The sequence below is a fragment of the Loxodonta africana genome, chromosome 18, assembly GCF_030014295.1.
Source record: "Loxodonta africana isolate mLoxAfr1 chromosome 18, mLoxAfr1.hap2, whole genome shotgun sequence".
NCBI lineage: Eukaryota > Metazoa > Chordata > Mammalia > Proboscidea > Elephantidae > Loxodonta > Loxodonta africana.
The window spans coordinates 32,358,776-32,384,971 of record NC_087359.1 but is presented as its reverse complement, the minus strand read 5'-3'; the positions used below and the strand labels follow the sequence as shown (position 1 = coordinate 32,384,971).

General features: G+C 54.8%; 2 protein-coding genes across 5 annotated transcripts; one reads left to right on the top strand and one right to left on the bottom strand.

Annotated features, from left to right (window-relative positions):
- The first annotated feature begins 2,726 nt into the window (after positions 1-2,726).
- GRN (granulin precursor) lies at positions 2,727-9,458 on the top strand. Of its 4 annotated transcripts, XM_023553747.2 has the most exons (14): positions 2,822-3,188; positions 3,483-3,658; positions 5,388-5,532; positions 5,644-5,778; positions 5,889-5,973; positions 6,367-6,479; positions 6,570-6,705; positions 7,027-7,136; positions 7,297-7,420; positions 7,704-7,801; positions 7,886-8,131; positions 8,361-8,594; positions 8,686-8,916; positions 9,005-9,458. In XM_023553747.2, exons 3-14 carry the CDS (start codon positions 5,395-5,397, stop codon positions 9,140-9,142), a joined length of 1,788 nt encoding a protein of 595 aa, XP_023409515.1. In that variant the 5' UTR covers positions 2,822-3,188; positions 3,483-3,658; positions 5,388-5,394; the 3' UTR covers positions 9,143-9,458. The 4 variants fall into 4 exon arrangements, with proteins under 4 accessions (XP_003414545.1, XP_023409515.1, XP_010592815.1 ...); XM_003414497.4 differs by lacking the exons at positions 2,822-3,188; positions 3,483-3,658 and adding an exon at positions 2,727-2,803; XM_010594513.3 differs by lacking the exon at positions 3,483-3,658.
- On the bottom strand, positions 3,767-19,724 carry FAM171A2 (family with sequence similarity 171 member A2). The gene is made up of 8 exons (XM_064271037.1): positions 19,607-19,724; positions 16,161-16,388; positions 15,848-15,940; positions 13,221-13,379; positions 12,966-13,145; positions 12,751-12,867; positions 12,487-12,613; positions 3,767-11,498 (listed from the first exon to the last, which is right to left on the bottom strand). Exons 1-8 carry the CDS (start codon positions 19,722-19,724, stop codon positions 10,043-10,045), a joined length of 2,478 nt encoding a protein of 825 aa, XP_064127107.1. The 3' UTR covers positions 3,767-10,042.
- Between the last annotated feature and the right edge of the window lie 6,472 nt (positions 19,725-26,196).

The window sequence follows — 26,196 nt, the reverse complement described above, 5'->3', positions numbered from 1 at the left end:
ATTTAAATTTTAAGGATTATCTCAGGGCAATAGTTTTGAGATTCATCTAGCTTCCATGGCTCCAGAAAGTCTGGATTCCATGAGAGTTTGAAATTCTGCTCTGCATTTTATCCGTTTTGATCAAGGTCCCCTGGAGGTGTTCTTGAGGAATGTGGTAGCTGGCCCACAGCCCTGGAGGATGGAGTGGGGCTGGGGACTGTATCCTCTCCACTGAAGTGCCCAAGGCTCATTTCATCCACTTTGTCAAGTGGTTTAGTAAACGTATTTCACACTTCCTTGCCTTAGTAATCAGAGTAACTGCATATGATTTAAACTTTTCTGAATGCTCTGGCTGATCCCTTGACTGTCAATTACTGTCCTTTAGGAGGGATGCCCTTACGGTCGCCAGTCCTACAGGGCTGTTTTGGCCCTGCATTCAATGTCCCACATCTGGTGTGCTTTTGAGTTCTTCAGTCTGCTTTTCAGCGGTTTTGTCCCCTTAAGCCTTTAATCCTTGCTAAACGCCAAGTGCCTACCTCTAGAAACTTCAACATATCCCCTCATCTTTCTGTTGCTGGGAAATCAGATAGTCACATTTATTAAAAGTGTATGAAATCAAAGGGCCTATGCACGTGGAAAACTTGGGACTCCCTTATGGAAAAAGTTTGTGATCCTTTATGACAGGGTTTCTCAACCTCAGCACTATGGACATTTTGGGCCAGATTATTCTTCACCGTGGAGGACTGTTCTGTGCATTGTAGGATAGTTAGCAGCATCCCTGACCTCTACCTACTAGATGCCAGTACTGCCCCCCCAAATTGTCCTCTGGGGACAAAATCACTGCTTTAGAGATTGAATTTGTGATGTCTGTTTCAGTCACTTTGGAGGTTTTTTCTCCTGCATGCATTTTCTCTGGTTCTGTGTAGTTGTGATGCATAGATTCATTTATTAATTTGCTTAACATTTCATGAAGCTCAAGTGCGTGCGTGTATTCAATAGAAACATAAGCCATACTCCCTAACCTCAGGATACACAGGAAGAAAATACACACAAATAAGTCACCAGGGTGCAAAGTAGTCCTAGTTTAGCAGCAGGAGCCTTATCCACTTTCTGGGCCCTTTCTAGCCCCAGGCTAAGAACCCCTGTAACACAATTCCACAACTCTGTCACTCCTTCCCTACCTAGACTCCCACCACTCCTATTTGTCTCCCTGCCCCAGCCCTGAGTGCCTGGGTGTCTCCAACGTTAAGTGCTCTACTACCAGCCAAAAGGTTAGAGGTCTGAACCCACCCAGAGGCACCTCAGGAGACAGGCCTATTGATCTGCCTCTGAAAGGTCACAGCCTTGAAAACCCTAGAGAGCACAGTCCTACTCTGCACACGTGGAGTCACCAGAGTATGAATTGACTCGATGATAACAACCACCTTACCTCAAGCCCTCTCCTCAGCTTGTAGTGCCCTCTGTCCACTCTGCCTCTGTCCACTGCCCTTCCTCCAAGGCCCAGCACTTTCCCTGGGCCTCTCCTCTCTTCTGGCCCATCTCCCCATCAGCCACTGCTGCCTGTGCCAGGCCACTGGCACTGAGCAGTTCTGGCTTCTGTCACTGGCTAATCTGTTCTGTGTATAAATTTTCTCTCCTTACCTGTCATGTCAATTTCTGGAAGGCAGGGCCTACTGAAACTAAGAAGTACTTCCACTTCCCACCCCCAGCCCAGCCTTGTTTCAGGCACCCAGCAGCTACTCAAGGCCACTTGCACTGAACAGGGCATTCAACCTGCCTATGTCTGCCCTTCCCATCTAGTGTTCTGATGCTCTTCCCAAGACCGCCCCAACCCCTGGCCTCCAGTCATTTCTACAGCCTCTCCCCTAAAAACCAGTTGCCACCAAGTTGATTCCAACTCATGGTGATCCTGTGTGTGTGCAGAGTATAGCTGTATTCCATAGGGTTTTTAAGGTTTTGTGATCTTTCGGAAGCAGACAGCCAGGCTTTTCTTCACAGGTGCCTCTACGTGTGTTCCAACTTCCAACCTTTGCGGTTCTGAACTGTTTACACCACCCAGGGACTCCTAGCCCCTCCCCACCTGTCAGTTAAAATCCTCCCAGACACAGCTCAAGAAGGAACTCCCAAAGTGGAATTAATCTCTTCTTCCCCACCCTGTGGCAAACCTACTACCTCTTCATATTCACAATATATAGCACCTGGCACACGACCTCGTACATTTAAATTAGATTTATTCCGATTTGTTCTCCCTTCCTTATCCGCGGCCAGCCGTGAGCGTCTTGAAAAAAAGGCCTGGGGGCTGCTTGTCCTTATCCTCACAACCCTCCTCAACCCACTGTGGGCCCTGAATCCCTAGCATTTAATTAACTGCTGAATAGAGTAGAAAGGGGATGCAACCCGACATCCTGTAAACGCCTTTGAGCAAAACCCCTGAGGGGCAGCCCCCTTGGCTGTTAACATCCCCAGACACGTTGCCTCCTTGAGGCTAACTCTCCCAGGAGCCCAGAGGAGGGGTGGAGGTAGGAAGATCTGCAAGCTGGCTCTGGACGGCAGTCTGAGAAGGGCCAGAGCGTCACATGATTCTCCAATCACATGATCTGCAGGAATGGGGGGTGGGGAGAGATAGGAAGGGGGAGTGAATTGGGTTGAAAAGAAACACAGTATTCCAGACTGGCCCTGCCTCCACGTCGACAAATAACCAATGGGAGGGAGGCATGCCGGCCGCTGGCCAATGGACACTGAGGTGGGCGGGTCCTCGGGCGGAGGGGCTGTAGTGCGCGAGCCGACCGGCTGCTGCTGCCAGGGAGCGCGGATCCGGACGCAGGTAAGAGGGTGGCGGTGCACACCTCTCACTGGCTCCTTCCCAGGGGTCCGGCCGGGGACTGGTGAGCTTGAGGTGCTCCTGGAGTCTCAGCCGGGAGACGAAGGGAGATTTGCGTCCAGAAACTCCTTTGAGGGTTTCTGATGCATTGGAGGGAATTTTAGGGGAGAGTAGGTGGTAACTGCAGTGACCCCATTAGAAGGGGGCTTTTTCCGTGCCAGGATCCCCGGAAGCTGCAGCCCCTTTCCTCAAAGCAGGTACCACCCTATTCTAGAGCCATCTGTTGACAGGAGCCGGCTCCTTCCTCTTTTGGTGGTGGCGGTGGAGTGGTCCCCGTGGCTGCCCCGGGGAACTGGGAGCAGGACTTGAGACCCTGGCCGCCCCAAAGGTAGGGACTTGGGAGTGGTGACCGAGCCCCTGTGTTGTGTCGACTTATAGCCACCCTATAGGACAGAGTAGAACTGCCACACAAGGTTTCCAGGGAGTGGCTGGTGGACTCGAACTATTGACCTTTTGGTTAGCAGCCAAACGCACCACCAGGGCTCCTGGGTTTTGTCTGGCTCTTCCTTGCTTCCTCACGTGGGGGTAGGACGAGCTAACTTCCGCCTCTCCCAGCCACTTTTTCCTCCTCAGTTGCAAATGTATTGGCTCACTTTTGGGGAATCTTCCTCTCTGCCACTAGGAGTTGGGGGGTGCCCCCTAGTGGAAGATGACGGAGCTGGGGGCTTGAAGACGCTCCTGTCCTTTCTGTTGTGGAAGTGTGCGTTGGGGGTGACAGGCCGCCGCTAGGAACCCTACTGAGGAGCAGCCCGAGGCGGGGACTGGGCCTCCTTCTCCCCCGTCTCTAGTTCTGTGTGTGTATGTATTCAATAGAGATTTGAACTATACACCCTAACCTAAGGATACACAGGAAGGAAAATAAACATAAATCACTGGGGTCCAGAACAAGCATAGATCTGTGCAGACAACCCTCTGGCCTCAGCCAGGGCAGCAGGGTAGGCAGCTGAGGAGTGAGTTTAGACACCCCCACCCCCGAAGCAGGTGGGGCCAGCTGCAGAGGCTTTTCCTGGGAGCGGTGGTGGTGGAGGAGAGGGAGAAAAGGCAGCATCCCATACCAGTCTTCATCCTCATCTGTTCTTTGACCTGGGGGAGGGGGCACCTGAGGAAAACCAGGTGAGGGAGTGACTGGGTGGGTGAGATTTCCTGATCCACTCACCTTTTGAGGCTCTCACAATCTGTTGGTGACAATTCCAGGACTAGGACCCAAGTGCAGTTTCCACAAAACCCCTGTTCCCTTTTCTTCCCTGCCCCTTCCACCTGCTCAGGAAATGCCTCTGTCCCCCTCCCTTTGCTTGGACCCCAGGCCTCTGTTTGGGGGGGTTCATTCCTGAGCCCTGCCTGGGGCATTACTTGTGAAAAGAACCAGGTCCAATAAGCTGTGCAGCCATCAAAACCTGTCGTCGCCATGACCTGACGTACAGCAGCGGCACCATACTTAACATCTCTGAGCCTCAGTTTCCTCCTTTGAAAAGTAAAGATAATAATTATTATTTTGGGTGGTTATTGCAAAGACGAAATAAAATAGGATGTTATAATTGGTTCTCAAGGGGCACAACAAACACACTGGGCAAGTCAATGCCTCCCAGGCCTGCCCCGTTGCTCTCGTCAGGCCGTGGAGCTTGGGGGAAGAGTTGTTTAGGAAGTGAGAGGCTTAGTTCCTCCTGCTGACTCAAGTCGAGGCAGGTGAGGGCCGAGAGGCCCTCATGGATCCCATGTGGTCTCTTTTTGTATGTGATTGAGTTTTGGCGCTCAGGGTAGAGGAGAAGCAGGGGCAAGTGGTTGGTATGTTTTGGGGAGTCTGAGAGGGCCCTGGTGGTATTGGGGGGCTCTCAAAGAACAGGTGTCTCAAAGGCCGCCCCCCAGCCTTGTGTCTCCCTCCATGGGGGTAGGGGTAGGGGAGAGTCAGCTGGCCTCTGGGAAAAGAAGCCCAGACTCCACTGTCCACCACACTTCCCTTTTTTCAACTTTCTCAACCCTGTGGTTTCCCATGTCATCATGTGACCACCCCACACACGCAGGCCGTAGCGGGCTACATGTGTATGCACACCACCAGGCTGGGAGGTATCTGGAAGAGCTGGCTGAGGACGAGGGGCCGTGGAGCTCTCTCCTGCCACCCCCATCCCTGTTTTCTCCTGTGGCTACTGGTGCTCACCACACCCCACCCTACCCCACCCAGGTGGCCTGTGTCCCCACAGATCAGACCCACAAAAACCACACATCCTCCTGACTGTCACATGCATACGTCTCTGCCACACGCACAGACTCAGGTGTTAGGCCATGTCGGGGACTCAGATTCACACATATACTCATGTCAGCATTGATGCTCATGGAGACACACACACACAGGTGACATGTAGAAGTGGAATCTCGGACCCCACATCTTTCTTCCTACTTGGACAGGGAGTTGTTGGGGAGGCTCAGGTAGGCCTGGGCCTGGGCCTAGGCCTGAGCCTGTGAATGGCCTCAGAATCAAGGGTGGCATGGGCTTAAGCTAATGAGTTCCCAAATGCTGGTTGACATTTTGCAGGTGGACCATGTGGACCCTGGTGAGCTGGGTGGCCTTGGTGGCAGGGCTGGTGGATGGAACACAGTGCCCAGATGGTCAGCTCTGCCCTGTGGCCTGCTGCCTGGACCCAGGGGGAGCCAGCTACAGCTGCTGCAACCCCATTCTGGTGAGCACCCCTCAGCCCAGGCGGAAGCTGGGAGCCTAAGTTTCCCCAGGTTGGCCTGAGGACAAAGCCAGGCATGGACCCTTTGGTTTATCCTCGTCCCTCTCTTCCCAGGACACATGGCCCTCTCTGTCCACAACATGGAGCAGGCATCTGGGTATACCCTGCCAGACTGATGCCCACTGCTCTGCTGGCTCTTCCTGCCTCCTCACTGTCTCGGGAACCTCCCGCTGCTGCCCATTACCAGAGGTGAGGGTGCCACTGGCTCAGTGGATGGGCTTAGATCTGCATTTACTTGCTGCACTCTCCCACCCCAGGGAAGAGGACCTCTCCAATGCAGGCTTCTCTATGTCCCACAGGCCGTGTCTTGCGGGGATGGACGCCACTGCTGCCCCCGGGGCTTCCAATGCAATGCCGATGGGCGGTCCTGCTTTCGCAGACTAGGTGTGGTGAGGCAGACAGGCAGCATGTTGAGTGCCCAGGAGCCTGGCTGCCTGAGTGACCCTGATTCCTACCCTTATGACTTCATTTGTGTGGCATCTGTACTGAGCAACCCTCCTTTGGACAGAGGGGCAGCACTGGGGCCAGGAGGGAATCCAGGACTCCAGGCCCCTGGTCCAGGCCTTGCAGGGGTGGGTAGAGGCCAAGCTGGGCTGTTTTAACCCCAGAGTGGTGGCTACTACCCTGTGTCATCTTGTTGGGGCAGAGACTGGTTTGTTGGGGAAATGGGTTAGGGGTGGCTGGGAGGTCAGCTAGCCTTAGTGCCAGCCCTTTAGCACCCTGGCAGCTGCCACCAGCTCCTTGAGTGATGGGGGACAATGACTTTGCTGTCCACAGATGCCAGCCCCTTGGGTGCCATCCAGTGCCCTAATAGCCAGTTTGAATGCCCCAGCTCTTCCACGTGCTGCGCTACGCTTGATGGCTCCTGGGGCTGTTGCCCCATGCCCCAGGTACAGATTTGGGGTGATGGGGATGGAGGGCACCAGGGCAAAGTGAGGGACTGGAGGGGACAAAGACGAGTCAGGACCGTCTCTTCTCAGGCTTCTTGCTGCCAAGACAAGGTGCACTGCTGCCCCCATGGTACCTCCTGTGACTTGGCACAGGCCCGCTGCCTCACGCCCACGGGCACCTACCCTTTGGCGAGGAAGACCCCTGCACGGAAGACTAATAGGGCAGGTAAGGGGGTGGGAAAAGAGCCCTGGTGGTGCAGTGGTTAAGCACTTGGCTGCTAACTGAAAGGCTGGCAGTTCAAACCCACCAGCCACTCTGCAGGAGAAAGAGGTGGCAGTCTGCTTCTGTAAAGATTACACCCTAGAAAACTCTATGGGGCAGTTCTAACCTGTCCTGTAGGGTCACTATGAGTCAGAATCGACTCAGTGGCAACGGACAAGGGGGTGGAAGAGCATCAGGTGGGGGTCGGGGGTGAGGAGAGGCCTTATCTGGCTCCCAGGTGGGAAAAATTTCCCCCTTCACTGCCCTTTCCCCCTCCCCTTCCAGTGGCCCTGCCCACCGCTGTCATGTGCCCTGATGCACAATCCCAGTGCCCTGACGGTTCTACCTGCTGTGAGCTGCCCAGTGGGAAGTATGGCTGCTGCCCAATGCCCAATGTGAGTGAGGGGAACAGCCACCTGGCTGGGTGATTGTTGGGTGACTCAGGACTCATGCCACCCCCTAGTGGGGGGTTGGGGTAGTGCCAGCTGCCAGCTTGGCTGTTCCCTGGGCCCGACTGAGCCTGGCAGTTCAAACACCCACCCTTTCCTCACCTAGGCCATCTGCTGCTCTGACCACCTGCACTGCTGCCCCCAGGACACTGTGTGTGACCTGATCCAGAGTAGGTGCCTCTCCAAGGAGAACGCGACAGACCTCCTCACCAAGGTGCTTGCACACACAGGTACCAGCAGGCCACGGACCCCATTCCACCTACCCTGTGAGGAGGAGTCTCCACCAAGCTGTCCCAGGAACAGATGTGGGGGAGGGTGATCATGGTGGTGTGGAGGGGCTGGTGGGTACAAACTCTTCTCCTCCATACTGGGCCTTGCCTCACACTCAGTGTCAGGGGTGGCATGAGTGGTGCCCTCTGCTTATCATTGGTTCCGGCTGTGAAGCTGGCAAAGGATGGGCACCCGTGGGTCCCCGGCGCCCCTGCTGACCTGTCCTCCTTGCCCACCTCACAGTGCAGGAGGTGAAGTGTGACCTGGAGGTGAGCTGCCCAGATGGCTATACCTGCTGCCGCCTGTCTACGGGGGCCTGGGGCTGCTGCCCTTTCACCCAGGTACCTGGGAGTGGTGGGTGGGCTGAGTAGAGGTGGCAGCCAGCTAGGCCCCTGTGCCCACTGGCTCCTCTCCATCCACCCTAGGCTGTGTGCTGTGAGGACCATGTGCACTGCTGCCCAGAGGGCTTTAGATGTAACACAGAGAAGGGGACCTGTGAGCAGGGGAACCGCCAGGTGCCCTGGATGAAGAAGGCCCCAGCCCACCTCAGCCTTCCAGACCCCCAAGCCATAGAGAGTGATGTCCCCTGTGACAACGTCACCAGCTGTCCACCTTTCAATACCTGCTGCCGACTTGTGTCTGGGGAGTGGGGCTGTTGTCCTGCCCCAGAGGTACATGGGTAGGGGGGCAACACTGGGGGGACAGTGTCTTGGCTTGGACAGGTTGCCAGACTCCTGTTTCCTTGCTATTCTACCCTCTTCCTAGCCTAAGGGTGGCATGGCAGCTCTGTCAGATTTGTTTCCAGCTGGAGGAGCTGAGAGCAGGAGCGGCAGGGTAGGGGCTTGGCACCCCGCCCCATACAGCAGCTCCCTAGACCACCGTCTTCTGCTTACCCACCAGGCCGTCTGCTGCTCGGACCACCAACACTGCTGCCCCCACGGCTACACATGCACAGACGAGGGGCAGTGTCAGAAAGGGGACAAGATGGCAGCTGCACTGAAGAAGATGCCTGCCCGTCAGTCCTCCCTGTCTTACCCCAGAGACACCAGCTGTGACCAGCACACCAGCTGCCCGGTGGGGCAGACCTGCTGCCCCAGCCTGAGCAGGGGCTGGGCCTGCTGCCAGTTGCCTCATGTGAGTGCCCACTTGCCTGCCCCTAGGTAGGGAGCTCAGTCCTGGGGTGTGGAAGGCAGAACGAGTATATATTGCCACTGTGTCCCCCCAGGCCGTGTGCTGTGAGGATCGCCAGCACTGCTGTCCAGCTGGGTATACCTGCAATGTGAAGGCCCGCACCTGTGAGAAGGAGGTGGCCCCTACCCAGCCCACCACCCCCCTGGCCCACAGCCTTCACGTGGGCGTGGGGGACGTGGCTTGTGGGGACAGCCACTTCTGTCACGATAACCAGACCTGCTGCCAAGATAGCCACGGGGGCTGGGGCTGCTGTCCCTACCGCCAGGTCAGTGCCACCCCTACCCTGGGGCTGGGTAAGGGCCCAGGCCAGGTCCGACCTTGTCTGACTCTCACACTCCCCTCTGACTATCCAGGGCATCTGTTGCACAGATAAGCGTCACTGCTGTCCTGCTGGCTTCCGCTGTGGGGCCAGGGGTACCAAGTGTTTGCGCAAGGAGATCCTGCCCTGGAAAACCCCTGTGAGGGGCCCAGCCCAGAGACCGCTGCTATAAGGAAGGACTGAGGACTGACGACATTCCTCAGCCCTGGGGACCCTGTTCAGAGGGTCCCCACTGCTCAGGCCTCCTCAGCATCTCTCCCACCAATTCTCCCTGACACCCTTCCATTCTGAGTCCCCTTCACCACAGGAGGTGGGGCTTCAACCTAAGGCCTCCCCTCTGGAAAGGGGGAACCTGTGGCAAAAAACACATTAAAAGCTGCCATCCCCTCTCCCAATTTCTGTGGACCCTGTGGCCAGGTGCTCTCCCCTATCCACAGGTGGTCGTGTGTGTATGTGTGTGCCCCAATAAAGTTTGTACACTTTCTTAACTGTCTGATTTGGCCACCCTGTGTGCCCTTCCCAGGGGGCCCCTCATCCAGGGCCAACCTCCCCCCTACCCACAGAAAGACAAACACAGTTCATCGCACCAGTTTTATATTTGCTGTTGCCCACAGCGGCCCCATCACATTACCCCCCGATCCCCAGACCTGCCCCTGCCACCAGCCCTGTGACACTGTAGCCCAGGAGTGGGCCAGTCAGCAAGCAGCACCCCTCCCCTCCCAGGGGTCCACAGGGAATGCCCCCACCCTTCCCAGCCCTCACACTAGCAGCTGGGACCCCTTTGCCCCTCCTGCTTTCCCACATAGAGCTTTCTATGTACAGCCACTTCTATACAGGCACTGCTTCAACCCACCCAGCCCTCCTCCCAGCACCTCCTGGTGGGGGTCTGGACCCCTCCCACCTCCCTCGGCCTGGAGGCCCACATGGGGTCCCTCCCAGACCTTACCCAGCACATATCACTGCACAGCTCCGCAGGCCCGGGGCACCTTTCCAGGTCGGGCACTGGGGCTAAGAGCAGGTGCTCCTGCAACACCCCAGGCCGCGCACCCTGGGGACGGGCTCAGAAATGGCGCTACTTCACGTTGAACACCATAAGCGGCCGCTCCTCTCGCCGCTGCCACGGGCTTTTCTTGTCGCCCGCCTCGTCTCCCACCTCTGCCCCCAGCTCGTCCTCGGGGCTGGTGAGAGAGTCGCGGCGCAGCTCGCTGGCGCTGCTCCGGGAACTGTCCCCGCGGCTGCGGCCCCGCCCCCGGGGCACCGTGGCTGCCCGGCCCTCGGGAGCCGCCACCTCGTCCAGCAGTGGCGTCAGCGAGTTGTCCTCCGGTGAGCAGAGGCCCGTGCGGCTCTCACTGCTGCTCGGCTCGGTGTCTTCGCCGAGCGCCAGGCGCGGAGGCGCAGGCGGCGGCGGCGGGGCAGCCGGTGGGGCGCGCTCCTCCCGCGGAGGCCGCCGGCGCGCGGGCCGCGCCTCGTGCACGTCGACGCCCGAGTCCAGGCTGGCGTCCGTGCTGCGGCCCCCGCCTCCTGCCTGCAGGTCGATGTAGGAGTGGCGTACCTGCGAGTTGGAGCGCCCGTCGAGGGACACAAACCAGGCGCGCGGGTGAGGCTTCACGCCCAGTTCCAGCAGCTTCTTCTCGGTCAGCGCCTGCAGCTCCCCGTTGAGCTGCGCCATGGTGGATTCATTGAACAGCACGGGGATCGTGACCGAACCGCTGACAGGCGCCGAACGCCCGCCCCCCCAGCCCTCACCGCCGCCACCCCCGCCGCCCTCGCCCCCCGCACCCGAGTGGCCCTGCATCAGCGGGCGCTGGGCGTCGGGCTGGGGAAAGGGGCGCACCGGGCCTGGGGCCGGGCCCTCGAGCGGGGTTGGCTCATCGCCCGCTCCCGCGGCGCTCGCCTCGCCCCCGAGGCGCACGTAGTGCGCGGGGATCACCAGGGTGGGCATGACGTTGCGGTAAACGCTGTCCTTGAGGTGGTCGATGGAGCCACAGAAGATGAGCTGCCCGGCCTGGCTGAGCGACGGCGGCCGCGCCAGCTGGTCCACCGACTGCGACAGGAGGAAGTCGGGGGTCTTGCTCTCGGCCGCCCCCTTGTGGCCCAGGTAGTGGTCGAAGGGCGGCGGCGGCGAGGGCGGCTCGTGCAGGAAGGCCGTGGCCCCCGAGGGCCCCCGCCGGTACTCCTCGAGACTCGGCTCCAGCCCGCCAGGGCCCTCTAGGGAGCGGGCGCCCTTCAGCCCGGCGCCCTCGCCCCCGCGGGCACCCGAAGGCTCGGCGGCGGGGCGGCTGGTAGGGCGCGGCTTGCCACGAAAAAAGTCGTCCCGGGAGGTGGCCAAGTCCCGGGAGCTGGAGAAAGCCGAGTGGAGTGGGCCTGGCGGTGGAGCCTCGGGATCCCCTGACGAGGCGGGCTCCAGAGGCCCCCCACAGATGAGGTGGAGCTGGGACATCGAGGTGGCCTGGTCTCGTTTGTTATTGTCAGAGGGCCCAGTGAGCTGCAGCTTTCGGTGCTGTTGCCTCGGCTTCAGGCAGCGCCTCCTGGAGAGGAGGGACCAGACAGGGACCCTCAGGAAAGGGTGCAGCTGGAGCAGCTCCCTAGCCCCGCACTTAGAAAATGACGGATGAATATGGTTGGTGGTTTGGGCAGAATGCTCGGGAATTCAGATGTGGAGGCGTGCTCAGAGGGGACCTGAGCCTGGTTTGCCAAAAGGGCTTCGGTGTCTATGGGAGGTCCAGCCAGTGGTTGTGCGCATTTGGGTCCTAGGACTCCGGTGGAGTCCTGGAGGCGCAGTGGTTAAGAGCGCTGCTGCTAACCAAAAAGGTCCACAGTTCCAGTCCACCAACAGCTTCTTGGGAACCCCATAGGGGCAGTTCTGCTGTCCTATAGGATCGCTATGAGTTGGAATCGACTTGACGGCAACAGGTTTGGGTTGTTGGTTTAGGAACCCTGGTGGTTCAATAGGTAAAGCGTTTGGCTCCCAACCGAAAGGTCAGTGGTTCCAATCCACCAGCCGTTCCATGAGAGAAAAGGCCTGGTGATCTGCTCCCGTAAAGATTACAGCCCAGGAAACCCTATGAGACAGTTCTAGTCTGTCATATAGGGTCCCAATGAGTCTGAGCCAACTCAATGGCACACAACAACAGGGGTAAATGGCACTCCTTCACTTATAGGAGGTGCAGTGAGAACCTGGGAAGAGCATCTAAGCCAACTGGGGAGTCATGTCCGGCCTGAGGTCTCCTGGGAGTGAGAGCTGGCTGGTAGGAGCAGCTGAAGATCGTCTCATGGGGGCCCTGCCTGCAGGTCCTGCCTTCCCCACCGTCAAGCTACCAGAACTTTGTCTCTCAAGCTACCAGGTCTTTGCATGTGCATTTCCTGTCAGTGCCTGAGGCTTTGCCCCTGCATCTTTGGGGCTCTAGCGCCCAGTAGAAGGCCTGGCCTAGAGCAGGCATCAGCCAGTGCATTGGATGAGAGGAGCGGTGGGGGGCAGGCTCAGGGAGGCTGAGGCATGGAGGCCCGTGTACTCACCGGCAGTAGTAGATGAGTAAACACAGCAGAATCAGCACCAGCAAGGCCAGGGCTGCCAGGATGGTGAGCAGGAAGATGGTGTGGTAGGTGCCGATGTCCTGGATGCCCGACGTCATGGTGACCAGCCCTGTGCCAGGCAAGGGCTTAGCGTTCCAGGTATGGATGCCTTTCTGCCTTTCAGAAGGAGTCCACTTTCCCAGCCTTCCCTTCCAGCCTCCTGTCCACCACTGCACCCCTCCGCTCCCTGCTGCCCCACACTCTCACCGGCCATGGGGGAGGCCATGGCAGCTGCCCAGTACCCCAGCTGGGAGGAGACGAAGGTCCAGTAGAGCTGCCGGCCTTCCTTCCGGATCACACCAGTGCCATTGCGTACCCACAGCCCTGGGAGAGGCGAGGGTTTCATCAAACTCAACGTCCCCCCACTTAAGCCCCACTTTCCTTCCCCAAACTCCAGTACATGGAACCCCTGAGGCACTCACCACTCTTGGGGTCAAACCTCCAGGCTGGAATGCTGGTGCCCGCAGTGAGGGCACGAGGCTCTGAGGGCATAGGCAGGGACAGATGAATGGGGCCCGAAAGTGGCACCTCAGTCCCATTGCCTGTCAGCAGGTGTATGCTCACAGCAGCCAGTGGCATCAGCTCCAGCCAGGAGCCATTGCCTGGGGGCAGGGGACACAAGAGCTGAGGGCTAAGTCCTTGGAGGAGCAACCCCCACCCCCAGCACCTAGCATTACCTGAGCTGGAGGTCTCAATACCCAGGAAAGTAGGGAAAGCCCGCATTTCCTGCTGGGTGCTGGCCGGTGTGAGGGAGGCCCAGAGCTGACTGTAGGTAGAACTTATAGGCAGGCGGGCAGCCCGGCGCTGGAACTGCACCCAGGGCTGGGAGCGGGCACCTGGACAGAGAGAGGGGCTGCAGTGACCTGGCCAGGGACAAGGTTCCCCAGGGACCAGAGCAGGAAGCAAGTATCTGTAGAGAAAGGGAGTCATTGGTTCAAGCCACTTGGAAAGGCCAGGGAGGGTGGCAACTTGGGGAGAGAACTGGGCAGTCATAGAATGTTAACCTGGAAGGGACATGGACGTGAATTCTAGTCTGTGTGACCATGAGCACGTTACTTGCTCTCTCCGAAACAGTATTATAAAGCTATAAAATGATGAGGTTCAGGTCCTCAATTATTCTCACCTACTGTGTGGCAGGCATTGTGTTAGGTGCTGGGGGTACAAAGATGAATAAGACACAATTCCCTGCCTTCAAGTTCATAGTCTAGTGCAGCATTATCTACTATAGTACCCACTAGAACTTTCTGCTGTGATGGAAATGCCCATTATGCTATCCACTAGACACAGGTGGCTATTAAACCCTTGAAATGTGTGACTGAGGAACTGAATTTTTTTTTAATTAAGAAATTTTTTAACTAAAGTTTTAATTAATTTAAAGCATGTAAATTTAAATAGCTACATGTGACTAGTGGCTACTGCGGTCTAGTTTGTGTGTGTGTGTCAGCGGTGGGGGCAGACATATAAACAGAATTCCAATACAATTTGGTAATAAACAAAAAAAAACCATTGCCATTGAGTTGATTCCAACTCATAGCGACCCTATAGGACAGAGTAGAACTGCCCCAGAGAGTTAGCAGGGAGCACCTGGTGGATTCGAACTGCCGACCTTTTGATCAGCAGGAGTCGCACTTTATCACTAGGCCACCAGTGTCTCCTTGGTAATATGTAACATTTATTAAGCCTTAAGATATGCCTGGCACTGTTCTAAGCTGGATACCTATATTAACTCCTTTAATCAACACAGCAATCGCTGAGACAACTACCTTTATTGCAAAACCCATTTTATAGACAAATTGAGGCAAAGTTGGGTAACCTACCCAAGGTTACAAACTCAAGGACACACTCTTAGAGCCAAGATTGAAGCCCAGGCAATCTGGCACCAGAGCTGGTGCTGCCAACCACTATTCCACCTGCCTTGCTATTAAGATGGAAGGATATAGGGTGCAAGGGGAGCTTGGTCAGCCTAGCTCAGGGAAGGCCTGTGGAGTCTTGAAGGATGAGACTCAGGGAGGAAGGAAAGAAAGTGAGGAGGGAGGGACTTCCAGCAGGACTGGCCTGAGAAAGACCCAGAGGCACAAGGAGGCATCCAGGGACCTGTAAGCAGCAAGTGGGTGGGAGACTGCACTTAGTGGCAGTCCTAGAGAATGCTGTTAGCTTTGTGAAGGAGGCTGGGCTCTATACTGAAAGCGGCAGGACCCATGGCGGGCTTAAGCCAGTGGGTAAAAAAATAGTTTAGCATTTTAGAAACCTCCAAAGGCATTTTAGAAATCTCTCCTGTTCAAGATCAGAGAGATGAAGGCGAGCAAATAAGTGATTTATGGACGAGAACTCAAGCTGAGAATATAAATTGGGGAGGGAGTTCCTCCCACGCAAAAGCCCACCGTGGCTCCTTTGTACTAGTGGATGGAGTCTGCCTTCTGCCTGGCTTCTCATCCAGCCTACAGCAGGTGCTCTAGCTGCATAGCCAGACCAGAGTGTTCCTGCACCCCCACTCCTCCCAGTCCCCCCTCACTGTCCCCTTCTGCCCCTGTACCTCAATGGCTCCCCTGACCTTCTTCTCCAGTGAAGGGGTCTTTGGTCCTCCTTCAACTCCCCAGCCCCCATGGGCTCACAGCTCCCCCCCTCCAAATTCTCCTGCCCACCACACTCCCAGGTGAGGGGTTCTCAATATTGAATGCAGCTGTCTTCTGCTCCTCTGACCTGCCTGTTCTGTAATGATCTCCAGTTTGTGATGATGTGTCTGCCTTCCTACTTGCTGTGAACTCACCAAGTTTGCTGTCCCTTCCCGCTGTTCCCCAGCTTCACACACAATGCGTGGCCCAGTGGAAGTGCAGAATTAAGAATTAGTTGAGTGAAACTGAAAGCCTGTGGGTGGACAGGACCACTGTGGGATCACCTCTGGCCTTGCATTTGGTAGATATCCAATACCTGGAGAATGACCTGTGGCCTTCTAATAGCTAGGCACCCAGTAGGTGTGCAACTGAAGATAAAGGTGCAGGGAGTGGGCTTCTAAAGGTAGGAGTAAAGAAAGGGAGAATAGAAGCCATAAGAAGTCCCAATAGCAACATTTATTGAGCATCTACTGTGTGAAATTCTTCACATGCTTTACGTTATTTAACCCTTGTCACAATTAGATGGCTAGGCACTAGCCTTGTGCACATCTTACAGATGAACAGACCATAGCTCAGAGAGGTTAAGTGACTTGTCCAAGGTCATTCAGCTAATATGTGGACAAACAGAGCTCTCTACATCCAGGTCAGGGTGAAGGAGGAGGGTTTGGGGGTGGGGTGAAGGGAAGCCTTACCAGGAGAGCCCAAGAGGATGTGCACAAGGTCCTCATAGAGGATGAGGGTGGCCGGCCGCTCGGGGAGCAGGTAGAGGCTGACGGATGCATACACTGCAGGAGGGGCAGCCTTTCAGCTCCAGAGAAGCCACCCCCTCCCCAGGCAGGGTGCTCCTGCCGTCTGGCTTCATCCTCCCAAAGCCCCCTTTGCAAACCCAGCCCAGGCAGCAGCTGCTGGAAGGCCTGTCCCCTTCACCCCACCCCCAGGACTATTTTGGGAAGGGGCTGTTGGAGGGTCAGCTGCTGCTCCCCCTCCACCTGCCCCTGCACTTACAGGGCAGCTTGTCAACACGCCAGGGCACCGAGTTGGTGAGGAAACCAGGGCGGGCAGCTGTGACCAGCACCCAGGTGCTCAGGCGGTAACTGAGGGGCAGTGTGGCCACGCCCTCTGAGTCTGTGGTGCCAGCTGCCAGAAGGGTCCGGTTCCCAAACACGTCCACTGAGGCTCGGGCCAGAGGTACCAGCTCCCCGCTTACATACACCTGCACCTTGATCAGGACCTCTGTGGACAAGATGGGGTGAGAGGAGCGAGAAGGAGGGATGGGAAGAGACAGAGTTAGGGGAACCCTGAGATTGGGGTGGGGGGGATGGAGTGGCTCTTGTCTGGGAGAGGCTGTGGGGCTGAGGCTACAGAAGCATTTATAGAGCACTCATTTACATGGCACACTGGACTGTGAGGTGGGTGCTATCACCATATTTCATCGAGTCTAACACATGCACTTTTTTCACATTTTAACATATCTGAACTCAGGTGATACCTGTAATCAATGATATCATAATTATAATTGGCAGTATTTTTTCTTTCTCACTGGTACATGAAATAATGGTACATCTTACAGTCAATGGTGTCTTGGATTAGATAAAACATGCTCTTACCCCATTTTACAGATGAGGAAACTGAGGCTCAAAGAATCTAGACACTTGCAAATCAGGCACTATAGTTAAGTGGCCAGTCTAGGATCCAGACCTGGCAGTCTGCCTCTAGAGCCCACACTCTTAACCATTGGACCCTATATGGTGGGTGTCAGGGGAGGGGACAAAGATAAGAGGGCTGAGAAGGATGAATAAGTGGAGAACTAGGGGCCTGAAGGTGGAGAGGAGAGGTCAGGACTTAGGCCTTCAGAAGGGAGGATGGATGGCTGGGTAAGACTCGAGCTTCTCAGGAAAAAATTGAGAAGGGGACACTAGGGAATTGGTGTTTCCCATCATTCATCCTTTTCCCAGAATCCTTTGCACAAGCCTGTTTCCCTTCAGATTTGGGGACTCATCCCAACCCCTAAGCCCAAACAAGTACGTCCTAACCCCTCCCCCTCACATGTACAGCCTGCCCCCTCCCAGCTGGTCAGCTAGTTGGTCACCATGGCAACGCCCTCATTCCTCCCTGGAGATGGGCTGGGAGCTGGGGCCCTGGTAAGGGGAAGGAGGTCTAGGGGGGCCGACCAAGGCCCAGGGAAACGTGCAGAGGGGGCTGAGATGGGAAACCCATCTGTCTTCTGCCTTCCAGGGCCCCCTTGCCCCCTGTCCCAAGCCAGTCTGGCCAGGCTGGGTCTGCAGGTGTTCTGAGCTCAGATGGGGTGAGCCAGGCCTTAAGTTATTCCCCCAGGCAGTCCCTCTGATTCACAGCACTACCTACCCCTTCCACTAGCAGGGCCCCTCCTTCAAGAACATGCCTCATCCCTACCTTTTTGCTAATTACAGGAGTAGGTGTCCTGCCTGGAAAGTTATAGGGAGATCAATGCGGGGCCCAGAGGAGGCAGGTAGGGAGTGGGCTGGTTGCTGGACACAAACCTAGTAGAGTCCAGGTATGGACAGAAGACCTGGACCTGAGAGCAGCAGGGTGCAGGGAGGTCAGAGGGTCATGGGGACTTTGGGAAGGCTGGGTGGGGCTGACACTCCACATGACAGGTGTCTTATGTCAGGCTTCCAATCCCAGGGCCAGCACCACGCCTGCCTCTGGCATCCCACCCAGCTGTCGGCCTAAGCCTCCCTCCTGTTCCCCTCCCAAGCCAGAGCCCACCCTGCTGAGTGGGCGCATACACCCAAAACTCTCCCACTGTGTGGCTCTCCCAGGAGCTGGCAGCCCCCCTCCTCCACCACTGCCCAGAAGGAATTCTGAAGGAGCAGCTGGACTGAGCAGCTGGGAGGAGGGGACCCAGGAGTTGGGAATATGGTAATTTGAGGGAATGCCTTGGGTTCCAGGGCCAGAGTCTCAGAGGAGAGAGAGACTGGGGGACAAAACAGGGGCGGGCAGGTAAGGCCTGAAGGAGGCGTCAGTGGCAATCTGGGGCAGTAGGTGGGGAAGTGCCTAGCAGATTCCCTTCCCCCTTCCGCCCAGCCTGGGCTCCCAGCCAGGGGCCTAGGAGAGCCCCTATCCTGGCTCTATTCCAGCCAGTCCTCTGGGCCCCCTCCCCTGGGGTGCAGCGGCCTGAGGGAGGGCCTTCCTGAGAGACTACCTAGCAAAACCTTCTCCTCCACCCCCCAGAGACCAGGGGAGACTGAGGCCAGGGGAGATCCTTCCATTCCTGGAAGTCTGACATTCCACACAATATCCGCCTCTCCCAGCTTCAGCCCTGCCTCATTCCAGGAGGAAATCCGACTGCCTCCCTCCATCCGGACCCCACTTCCCTCACCCAGACCCCCCCCCACCCTGCTTTTCCTGCTAGCTACTTCAGGTTGAGGGTGGATGGGCTGCAGAAGTAGGGGATGGGAGGGCCGTAGTTGGGGTGGTGGGACAAGAGGCTGGGAGGAGGGTGCAGGACTGGGGTGGGCAGAGGCCCCTAAGAACCCAGCGGGTGTGGAGTATGGTCTTGCTTTCCCACCCTACCCGTTGCAGAAGCAGGCCCCACCCTCACCTCGAGCACCCACCTGGGCCCAGGGAGGCGCTAGGAGGGCTCCACTGCGAAGGAGAGGTGACATGAGAAGGGGGTGCGAGGGGGTGTGGGCTGGGACAGGAGTGACGGAAGGCCTGCTGGGCGGGGACCCAGGCACCTGCCCTCCCAGCCGGCACTGTCCAGTCAGCCAGCTCAGCATGGCTCCACGACCCTGCCATGCGCCTTGAGCTGGGGATCACAATGTAACCCTTTTCCAGAGCCCTCCAACTACAGCCCACCTCCATCATAAGCCGATCAGCGTTCTTCGGGTGCACCCCAATTCTAAACCTGGAGGGCCACTGAGGGCTGTCAGGCTCCAGGGCGAAGAACCCCATTAGATCAGTCAAACCCGCCCACAGCCTCACCCACTCCCCCTTCTCCCCTCCACCCTTTAGGTCCGGCTCTAGACGCCCAGGCCCCGTCCGGGGCCAAGGTGGCAGCCGATGCCTGCGCCCCCACCTAGCCTGAGTCGGGAGCGAGGACTCCGTGGGGGGCCGCGGTGCCGGCGCCCGCCCCAGCCCGCCTCTGGGCGGGTGCCTTCGGTAGACAATGGCTCAGGCAGCAGCGCCTCGAGGACCAGGAGGGAGAAAAACAAGGCAGGAGGGGGCGGCGGCGCGGAGCCCGTGGACCCCCGCCCTCCCCATTGTGTCTGTCCGAGACCCCCACCCCAGGCAGCCCCCCTCCGCCCACCTTTCCCCATTAACGTTTACCCTAGGTCACCTAGTTCTCCCCACCCAAATCGGAGAATACCCCCAATTCACGAGCGCCGCGAATACAGGGCTGGCAGGCGGGGACCGGGTCGGAGGGGGGCGCAGGCCCGCGATCGCGGACCCTTCGGACCAGGACTCACCCTGCGGGCTGGGGGGCTCTGGGGGCGACTTGCCGGGAGCCCGGGAGGCGCCGCCGAGCAGCAGTCCCAGCAGCGGCAGCAGCCGCGCGAGGACGCTGGGGCCACTCGGCGGCGGCATCGCGGGGCTCGGCCGGGCCCTAGCTGTCCATGGCTTGCGCTCGCCGGCCCCGCTCAGCCCCCGCGCGGCGCCGCGCCGCGCCGCGCCGCGCAGCTCGGGCTCCCGCTCCGGCTGCGGCGCCCGCTCAGCGCGATTGTCTCCGCCCGGTGCCGCCGCCAGCGCCCCCTGCAGGCGGCGCCCCGCACCGCGGGCCTCCCGGCACCGCCCCCTCCCGGCCCGGCTCCGCCCACCGCCCCCAGCCCTTCCGACCCCAACAGCTAGCCACCAACCCACCCAGAGGACCATGACTTGCGGCACTCCCACGCCCAGCTGATCCAGACTCAGCTCTCAGACTTCCGCTGAAAGGGAGAGTAGCGATAAGGGTACAATCACTGGGGTTCTTGGAGTCCGAAAGCCCCTGAAATTGGGCGGGAGGAAGGGCTATCCCTTAAAGCACACTCTCAAAGATGTATGGTTCATGAGTGCCTCAAAAAAGTGTAAGGACTCCCTCCTCTCCGCAGTTCCTGGCGTAGTGTTGAGGTGGCACGCACCCGGTTGGGAATCAGACCTGGATTTTTGTCCAGCTTCTGTCTCTTGCTTAAATCATGGACAAGTTACTTAGCTTTCTGGTCCCCCTCGTCTTCCCTCTAACCTGAGGATTTTAATAATCCCTATCTCATGGGGTTGTCGTAGCATTAAATGAGATATGATACAAAGAGTTGAGCACATGCCTGACCAGAGCCGAGGCACAATAGATGGTCACTATGAGTCAGAATCAACTCGAGGGGAACAGGTTTGGTTTGTTTTTTGTTGTTGTTGGTCTAGGATGAGGTGGGGCTCACCTGCACCCAGGTAACCAGATCAATTGCTGGGCAGTCATAATGGTTAGGGAGTTCTTCCAGAGGTCAACGCACGGTTTATTCTCCCACTGAGAATCACCCGTTGATGCCACTAGTTCTGGCTTCACCAGCAACAAACCAGCTGTTTTACTTCTTCCTCAACCATTGAACCCCACATTTGAAAACAGCTGTTGGTCTGCCCCACCCTAATCCAGCTTTCCAGCTCAGTATTTCTGGTTGTCATCAACACTCAGCCCTGGCTTGGCCAAATCCTCACCTAATCTAGTCTCTTCTGGCTCTCTCTGACTTGTCACCTTCTCTTTCCTATGGTGCCCAGGAGGGGACTTGATACCCAGGACAGGGGCCTGATCCCCCAGAAGACAGCAGGCTTCCCTACTGGTCAGGTCCCCTGGCTGGGTCTTCTGATTTAAGAGGACCTGTTCTGAGCTTGTGGACAAAACCATCAAATTCTCTCTCTTTCTTTTTAACAGAAATTTCCATCTGACCAGATTTCCCAGTCCTATTCTTATGTAACCAATTCTTTGGAAGCCAAACACAGGACTTTGCACTCATCCCTGGCGAATTTCATCTCCTTGGTTTCCACCCAACTTTACAGTCTGTCAAGGCTGCCTTGAATCTGCTTCAGTCACCCATTGTGTTGGAGCTTCCTCCCAGCCAGCACCCATCTGCAGGGTAAAGAGCAGCTTCCTCTGCCTCTATTCAGGGGGTCACAACAGTGCCAGGAAGCCTAGAGCCAGCATGGAGCTTTGGGACACCCCCAGAGAGATCTACTTCAGCTTTATCAGAATTGTTTGGGTCTAAATCTGAGTCTTTATCTTCCAGCTCACAATTCTGTCTTGTCTGTTAAGGAGAAATGATAAATGCCTTGCTGGATCAAGATAAGATGTCAGACAACAGATATATAGACCAATGGAACAGAATTGAGAATCCAGACATAAATCCATCCACATATGAGCAGTTGATATTTGACAAAGGCCCCAAATCAGTTAAATAGGAAACGACAGCCTTTTTAACAAATGGTGCTGGCATAACTGGATATCCATCTGCAAAAAAAATGAAACAAGACCCATACCTCACACCATGCACAAAAATGAACTCAAAATGGATCAAAGACCTAAATATAAAATCTAAAATGATAAAGATCATGGAAGAAAAAATAGGGACAACATTAGAAGCCCTAATACATGGCATAAACAGTATACGAAACATTACTAACAGTGCAGAAGAAAAACTAGATAACTGGGAGCTCCTAACTCCTACGCTCATCAAAAGACTTCACCAAAAGAGTAAAAAGATTACCTACAGACTGGGAAAAAGTTTTTAGTTATGACATTTCTGATCAGCACCTGATCTCTAAAATCTGCATGATACTGCAAAAACTCAACTACAAAAAGACAAATAACCCAATTAAAAAATGGGCAAAAGATATGAACAGACACTTCACTAAAGAAGACATTCAGGTAGCTAACAGATTCATGAAGAAATACGATCATTAGCCATTAGAGAAATGCAAATCAAAACTACAATGAGATTCCATCTCACTCCAACAAGGCTGGCATTAATCCAAAAAACATAAAATAATAAATGTTGGAGAGGTTGTGGAGAGACTGGAACACTTATACACTGCTAGTGGGAATGTAAAATGGTACAACCACTTTGGAAATTGATTTGGCACATCCTTAAAAAGCTAAAAATAGAACTACCATATGATCCAGCAATCCTACTCCTTGGAATATATCCTAGAGAAATAAGAGCCTTTATACAAACAGATATATATGCACACCCATGTTCACTGCAGCACTGTTTACAATAGCAAAAAGATGGAAGCAACCAAGATGCCCATCAACAGATGAATGGATAAATAAATTATGGTATATTCACACAATGGAATACTACACATTGATAAAGAACCATCATGAATCTGTGAAACATTTCATAACATAGAGGAATCTGGAAGGCATTATGCTGAGTGAAATTAATCAGTTGCAAAAGGACAAATATTGTATAAGACCACTATTATAAGAACTGGGGAAATAGTTTAAACAGAGAAGAAAATATTCTTTGATGGTTATGAGAGGGGGGAGGGAGGGAGAAGGGTACTCACTAATTAGATAGCAAATAAGAACAAAACTACTTTAGGTGAAGTGAAAGACAGCACACAATACAGGTGAGGTCAGCACAATTGGACTAAACCAAAAGCAAAGAAGTTTCCTGAATAAACTGAATGCTTTAAAGGCCAGCATAGCAGGGGCAGAGTTTTGGAGACCATGGTTTCAGGGGACATCTAAGTCAATTGGCATAATAAAATCTAGTAAGAAAACATTTTGCATCCCACTTTGGAGAGCAGCATCTGGGGTCTTAAATGCTAGCAAGCTGCCATCTAAGATGCATCAATTGTTCTCAACCCACCTGGACCAAAGGAGAATGAAGAACACCAAGGACATAAGGTAATTAGAAGCCCAAGAGACAGAAAGGGCCACATAAACCAGAGACTACATCAGCTTGAGACCAGAAGAACTAGATGGTGCCTGGCTACAACCGATGACTGCCCTGACAGGGAACACAACAGAGAACCCCTGAGGGAGCAGGAGAGTAGTGGGATAAAGATGCAGACCCCAAATTCTCATAAAAAGACCAGACTTAATGGTCTGGCTGAGACTAGAAGGACCTCGGTGGTCATGGCCCCCAGACCTTCTCTTAGCCCAGAACAAGAACCATTCCCAAAGCCAACTCTTCAGATAGGGATTGGACTGGACAATGGGATAGAATAAGATCCTTGTGAAGAATGAGCTTCTTGGATCAAGTAGACACTTGAGTCTATGTTGGCATCTCCTATCTGGAGGGGAGAAAAGAGGGCAGAGAGGGTTAGAAACTGGTGGAATGGACACGAAAAGAGAGCGTGGAGGGAAGAAGCGGGTTGTCTCATCAGGGGGAGAGCAATTAGGAGTTTATAGCAAGGTGTATATAAATTTTTGTATGAGAGACTGACTTGATTTGTAAACTTTCACTTAAAGCACAATAAGAATAAAAAAAAAAGATGTCAGGAGTCATCCAGTTACAATGGCGGGGGAGGGAGCAGTAATTTGGAGGGTGTTCAAGGATCAAAGCTTAATATGTCTCTAAATGGTCACAGTCACCTAACTTGAAACCTGTTCTGGCACTTGCCATGCATGGATGTCAAATTATTCTGTTCTTTTCAGAATCTCCCTTTTACCCTTTTGGGTAAAATCAAATACCAGTAGCTGTTGTGAGGTAAATGTATTAATCAGTGGCATCCCCCAATACAACATGTAGCATCAAGTCCAAAGTCCTTCCGTGGCTACCAGGTGCTGCATGCCTGGCCCCAGGCCACCTCTCTGGCCTCATCTTTTAAATCCCTCACACACCCACCTTCAGCCACATGAGCCTCCTTGCTTTTGCTTGAACACACCTCAGGGCCTTGGCACTGGTTATTCTCTCTGTCTGGAACACTTCATCCCCAAGCAGCCACATGGCTCATTCATGTCTCTGTTCACCTCATCAGAAAGACCTTCCCTGACCACCCTACCAAACACCCACATACCTTCAATCACTATCTCCTTACCTTTTTTTTTTTTTTTAATTTTTATTGTGCTTTAAGTGAAAGCTTACAAATCAAGTCAGTCTCTCACACAAAAACTTATATATGCCTTGCTACATACTCCCAGTTGCTCTCCCCCTAATGAGACAGCCCTCTCCCTCCCTCCATTCTCTCTTTTCCTGTCCATTTCGCCAGCTTCTAAGCCTCTCTACCCTCTCATCTCCCCTCCAGATAGGAGATGCCAACATAGTTCAAGTGTCCACCTGATCCAAGAAGCTCACTCCTCACCAGCATCCCTCTCCAACCCACTGTCCAGTCCAATCCCTGTCTGAAGAGTTGGCTTTGGGAATGGTTCCTGTCCTGGGCCAACAGGTCTGGGGGCCATGACCACCGAGGTCCTTCTAGTCTCAGTTAGACCATTAAGTCTGGTCTTTTTACAAGACTTTGGGGTCTGCATCCCACTACTCTCCTGCTCCCTCAGGGGTTCTCTGTTGCGTTCCCTGTCAGGGCAGTCACCTGTTGTAGCCGGGCACCATCTAGCTCTTCTGGTCTCAGGCTGATGTAGTCTCTGGTTTATGTGGCCCTTCCTGTCTCTTGGGCTCGTAATTACCTTGTGTCCTTGGTGTTCGTCATTCTCCTTTGGTCCAGGTGGGCTGAGACCAATTGATGCATCTTCGATGGCCGCTTGCTAGCATTTAAGACCCCAGATGCCTCTCTTCAAGGTGGTCTATCCCCTTACCTTTATTTTTACTCATAGCACTTACTGCCGCTGACCATACATTTATTTCTCTCTACCCCCAGTTGAATGTAAGTCCCATGAGGACGAGGGCTTTGTTCACTGTTCCATTCCCATACCTGGACTAGTGCCAGGCACATGGTGGTGCCTAATAAATATTTATTGAACAAGTGGATCAAGGATTCAGGACTCCAGGTGGACTCTACCACCCCTATCTTCAGCCCCAACACTGCAGTTGGAGAGCTGTCTTCCACTCCTGGCTTTCCTGAAGGCTCCCTGCCTAGTGCCCTTTTGCCTAATGGGAAACTCTTGTCCTTGGTGGAGAAGAAGGAATAGCAGCAGGGTGGCCCAAGAGCAATGCCTGTTCTCCCCCTGGCATGGCACTGCTTTCCTTAGGCTGAGGGCTTAGCCAGCCTCCCTCACTCTGAACCAGGCTTTGCTGTTGGTGGTGGTTGCTACCGAGTTGGCTCCAACTCATGATGACCTTATGTATAACAGAACAAAACGTTGCCCAGTCCTGCACCATCTTCATGATCATTGGTATGTTTGAGTCCATTATTGTGGCCACTGTGTATTTGGAGTGCCTGCCAACAAAGGGGACTCATCTTCCAGCACTATATTGGACAGTATTCTGTTGTGATCCATAAGGTTTTGATTGGTTAATTTCTGGAAGTAGATTGCCAGGCCTTTCTTCCTAGTCTGTCTTAGTCTGGAAGCTCTGCTGAAACCTGTCCAACATGGGTGACCCTGCTGGTATTTGAAATACTGGTGGCATAGTTTCCAGCATCACAGCAACACACAACCACCACAGTAGAACAAACTGACAGACAGGTAATGGGAACCCAGCTTTAAAGGCCTTTTTTTTTCCAGGGGGAGGGGTGTTATTTTCCCTGGCCTCAGGTAATTTTGGGGTTTACGCCTCTAAAATCATGAAAAAAAAAAAAAAGGTTTACAGCGGTCCACAAGGGATCCAGTCTCCTTCTCTTATGCCCTCAAACCCATCCCATTGTTACTGGTGTGTGCTGTCAATTCTGACTCATAGTGACCCTACAGGACAGAGTAGAACTACTCCATAGGGTTTCCTAGGCTGTAATCTTTACAGGAGCAGGTTGTCAGGTCATTTCTTGGTGGGTTCAAACCGCTGACCTTTCAGTTAGCAGCTGAGAGCTTAACCTGTGTGCCACCAGGACTCCTAAGCCCATCCTACCTTCCTTCAAAATCTTCCAGCTCTCCCCTGTTGCCTCCAGCTTCACCTAGATGTCTTGTCATCCTTTATTCCTTGTTCCTCTCAAAACTGCCACCATCCACTCTCTACTCTCTGACATTCCCCAAAGACAG

Bases quoted from the DNA above. Each gene is read 5' to 3' on its own strand.
- GRN (XM_003414497.4), top strand. From the start codon at position 5,395: ATGTGGACCCTGGTGAGCTGGGTGGCCTTGGTGGCAGGGCTGGTGGAT. The intron at 7,421-7,703 runs GTACCAGCAGGC...CCCACCTCACAG, and splicing joins CAAGGTGCTTGCACACACAG to TGCAGGAGGTGAAGTGTGAC. The intron at 8,132-8,360 runs GTACATGGGTAG...CTTACCCACCAG, and splicing joins GCTGTTGTCCTGCCCCAGAG to GCCGTCTGCTGCTCGGACCA.
- FAM171A2 (XM_064271037.1), bottom strand. From the start codon at position 19,724: ATGCCGCCGCCGAGTGGCCCCAGCGTCCTCGCGCGGCTGCTGCCGCTG. The intron at 16,389-19,606 runs GTGAGTCCTGGT...TCTTGTCCACAG, and splicing joins AGAGCCCCCCAGCCCGCAGG to AGGTCCTGATCAAGGTGCAG. The intron at 12,614-12,750 runs GTGAGAGTGTGG...TGCCTGGCACAG, and splicing joins CATGGCCTCCCCCATGGCCG to GGCTGGTCACCATGACGTCG.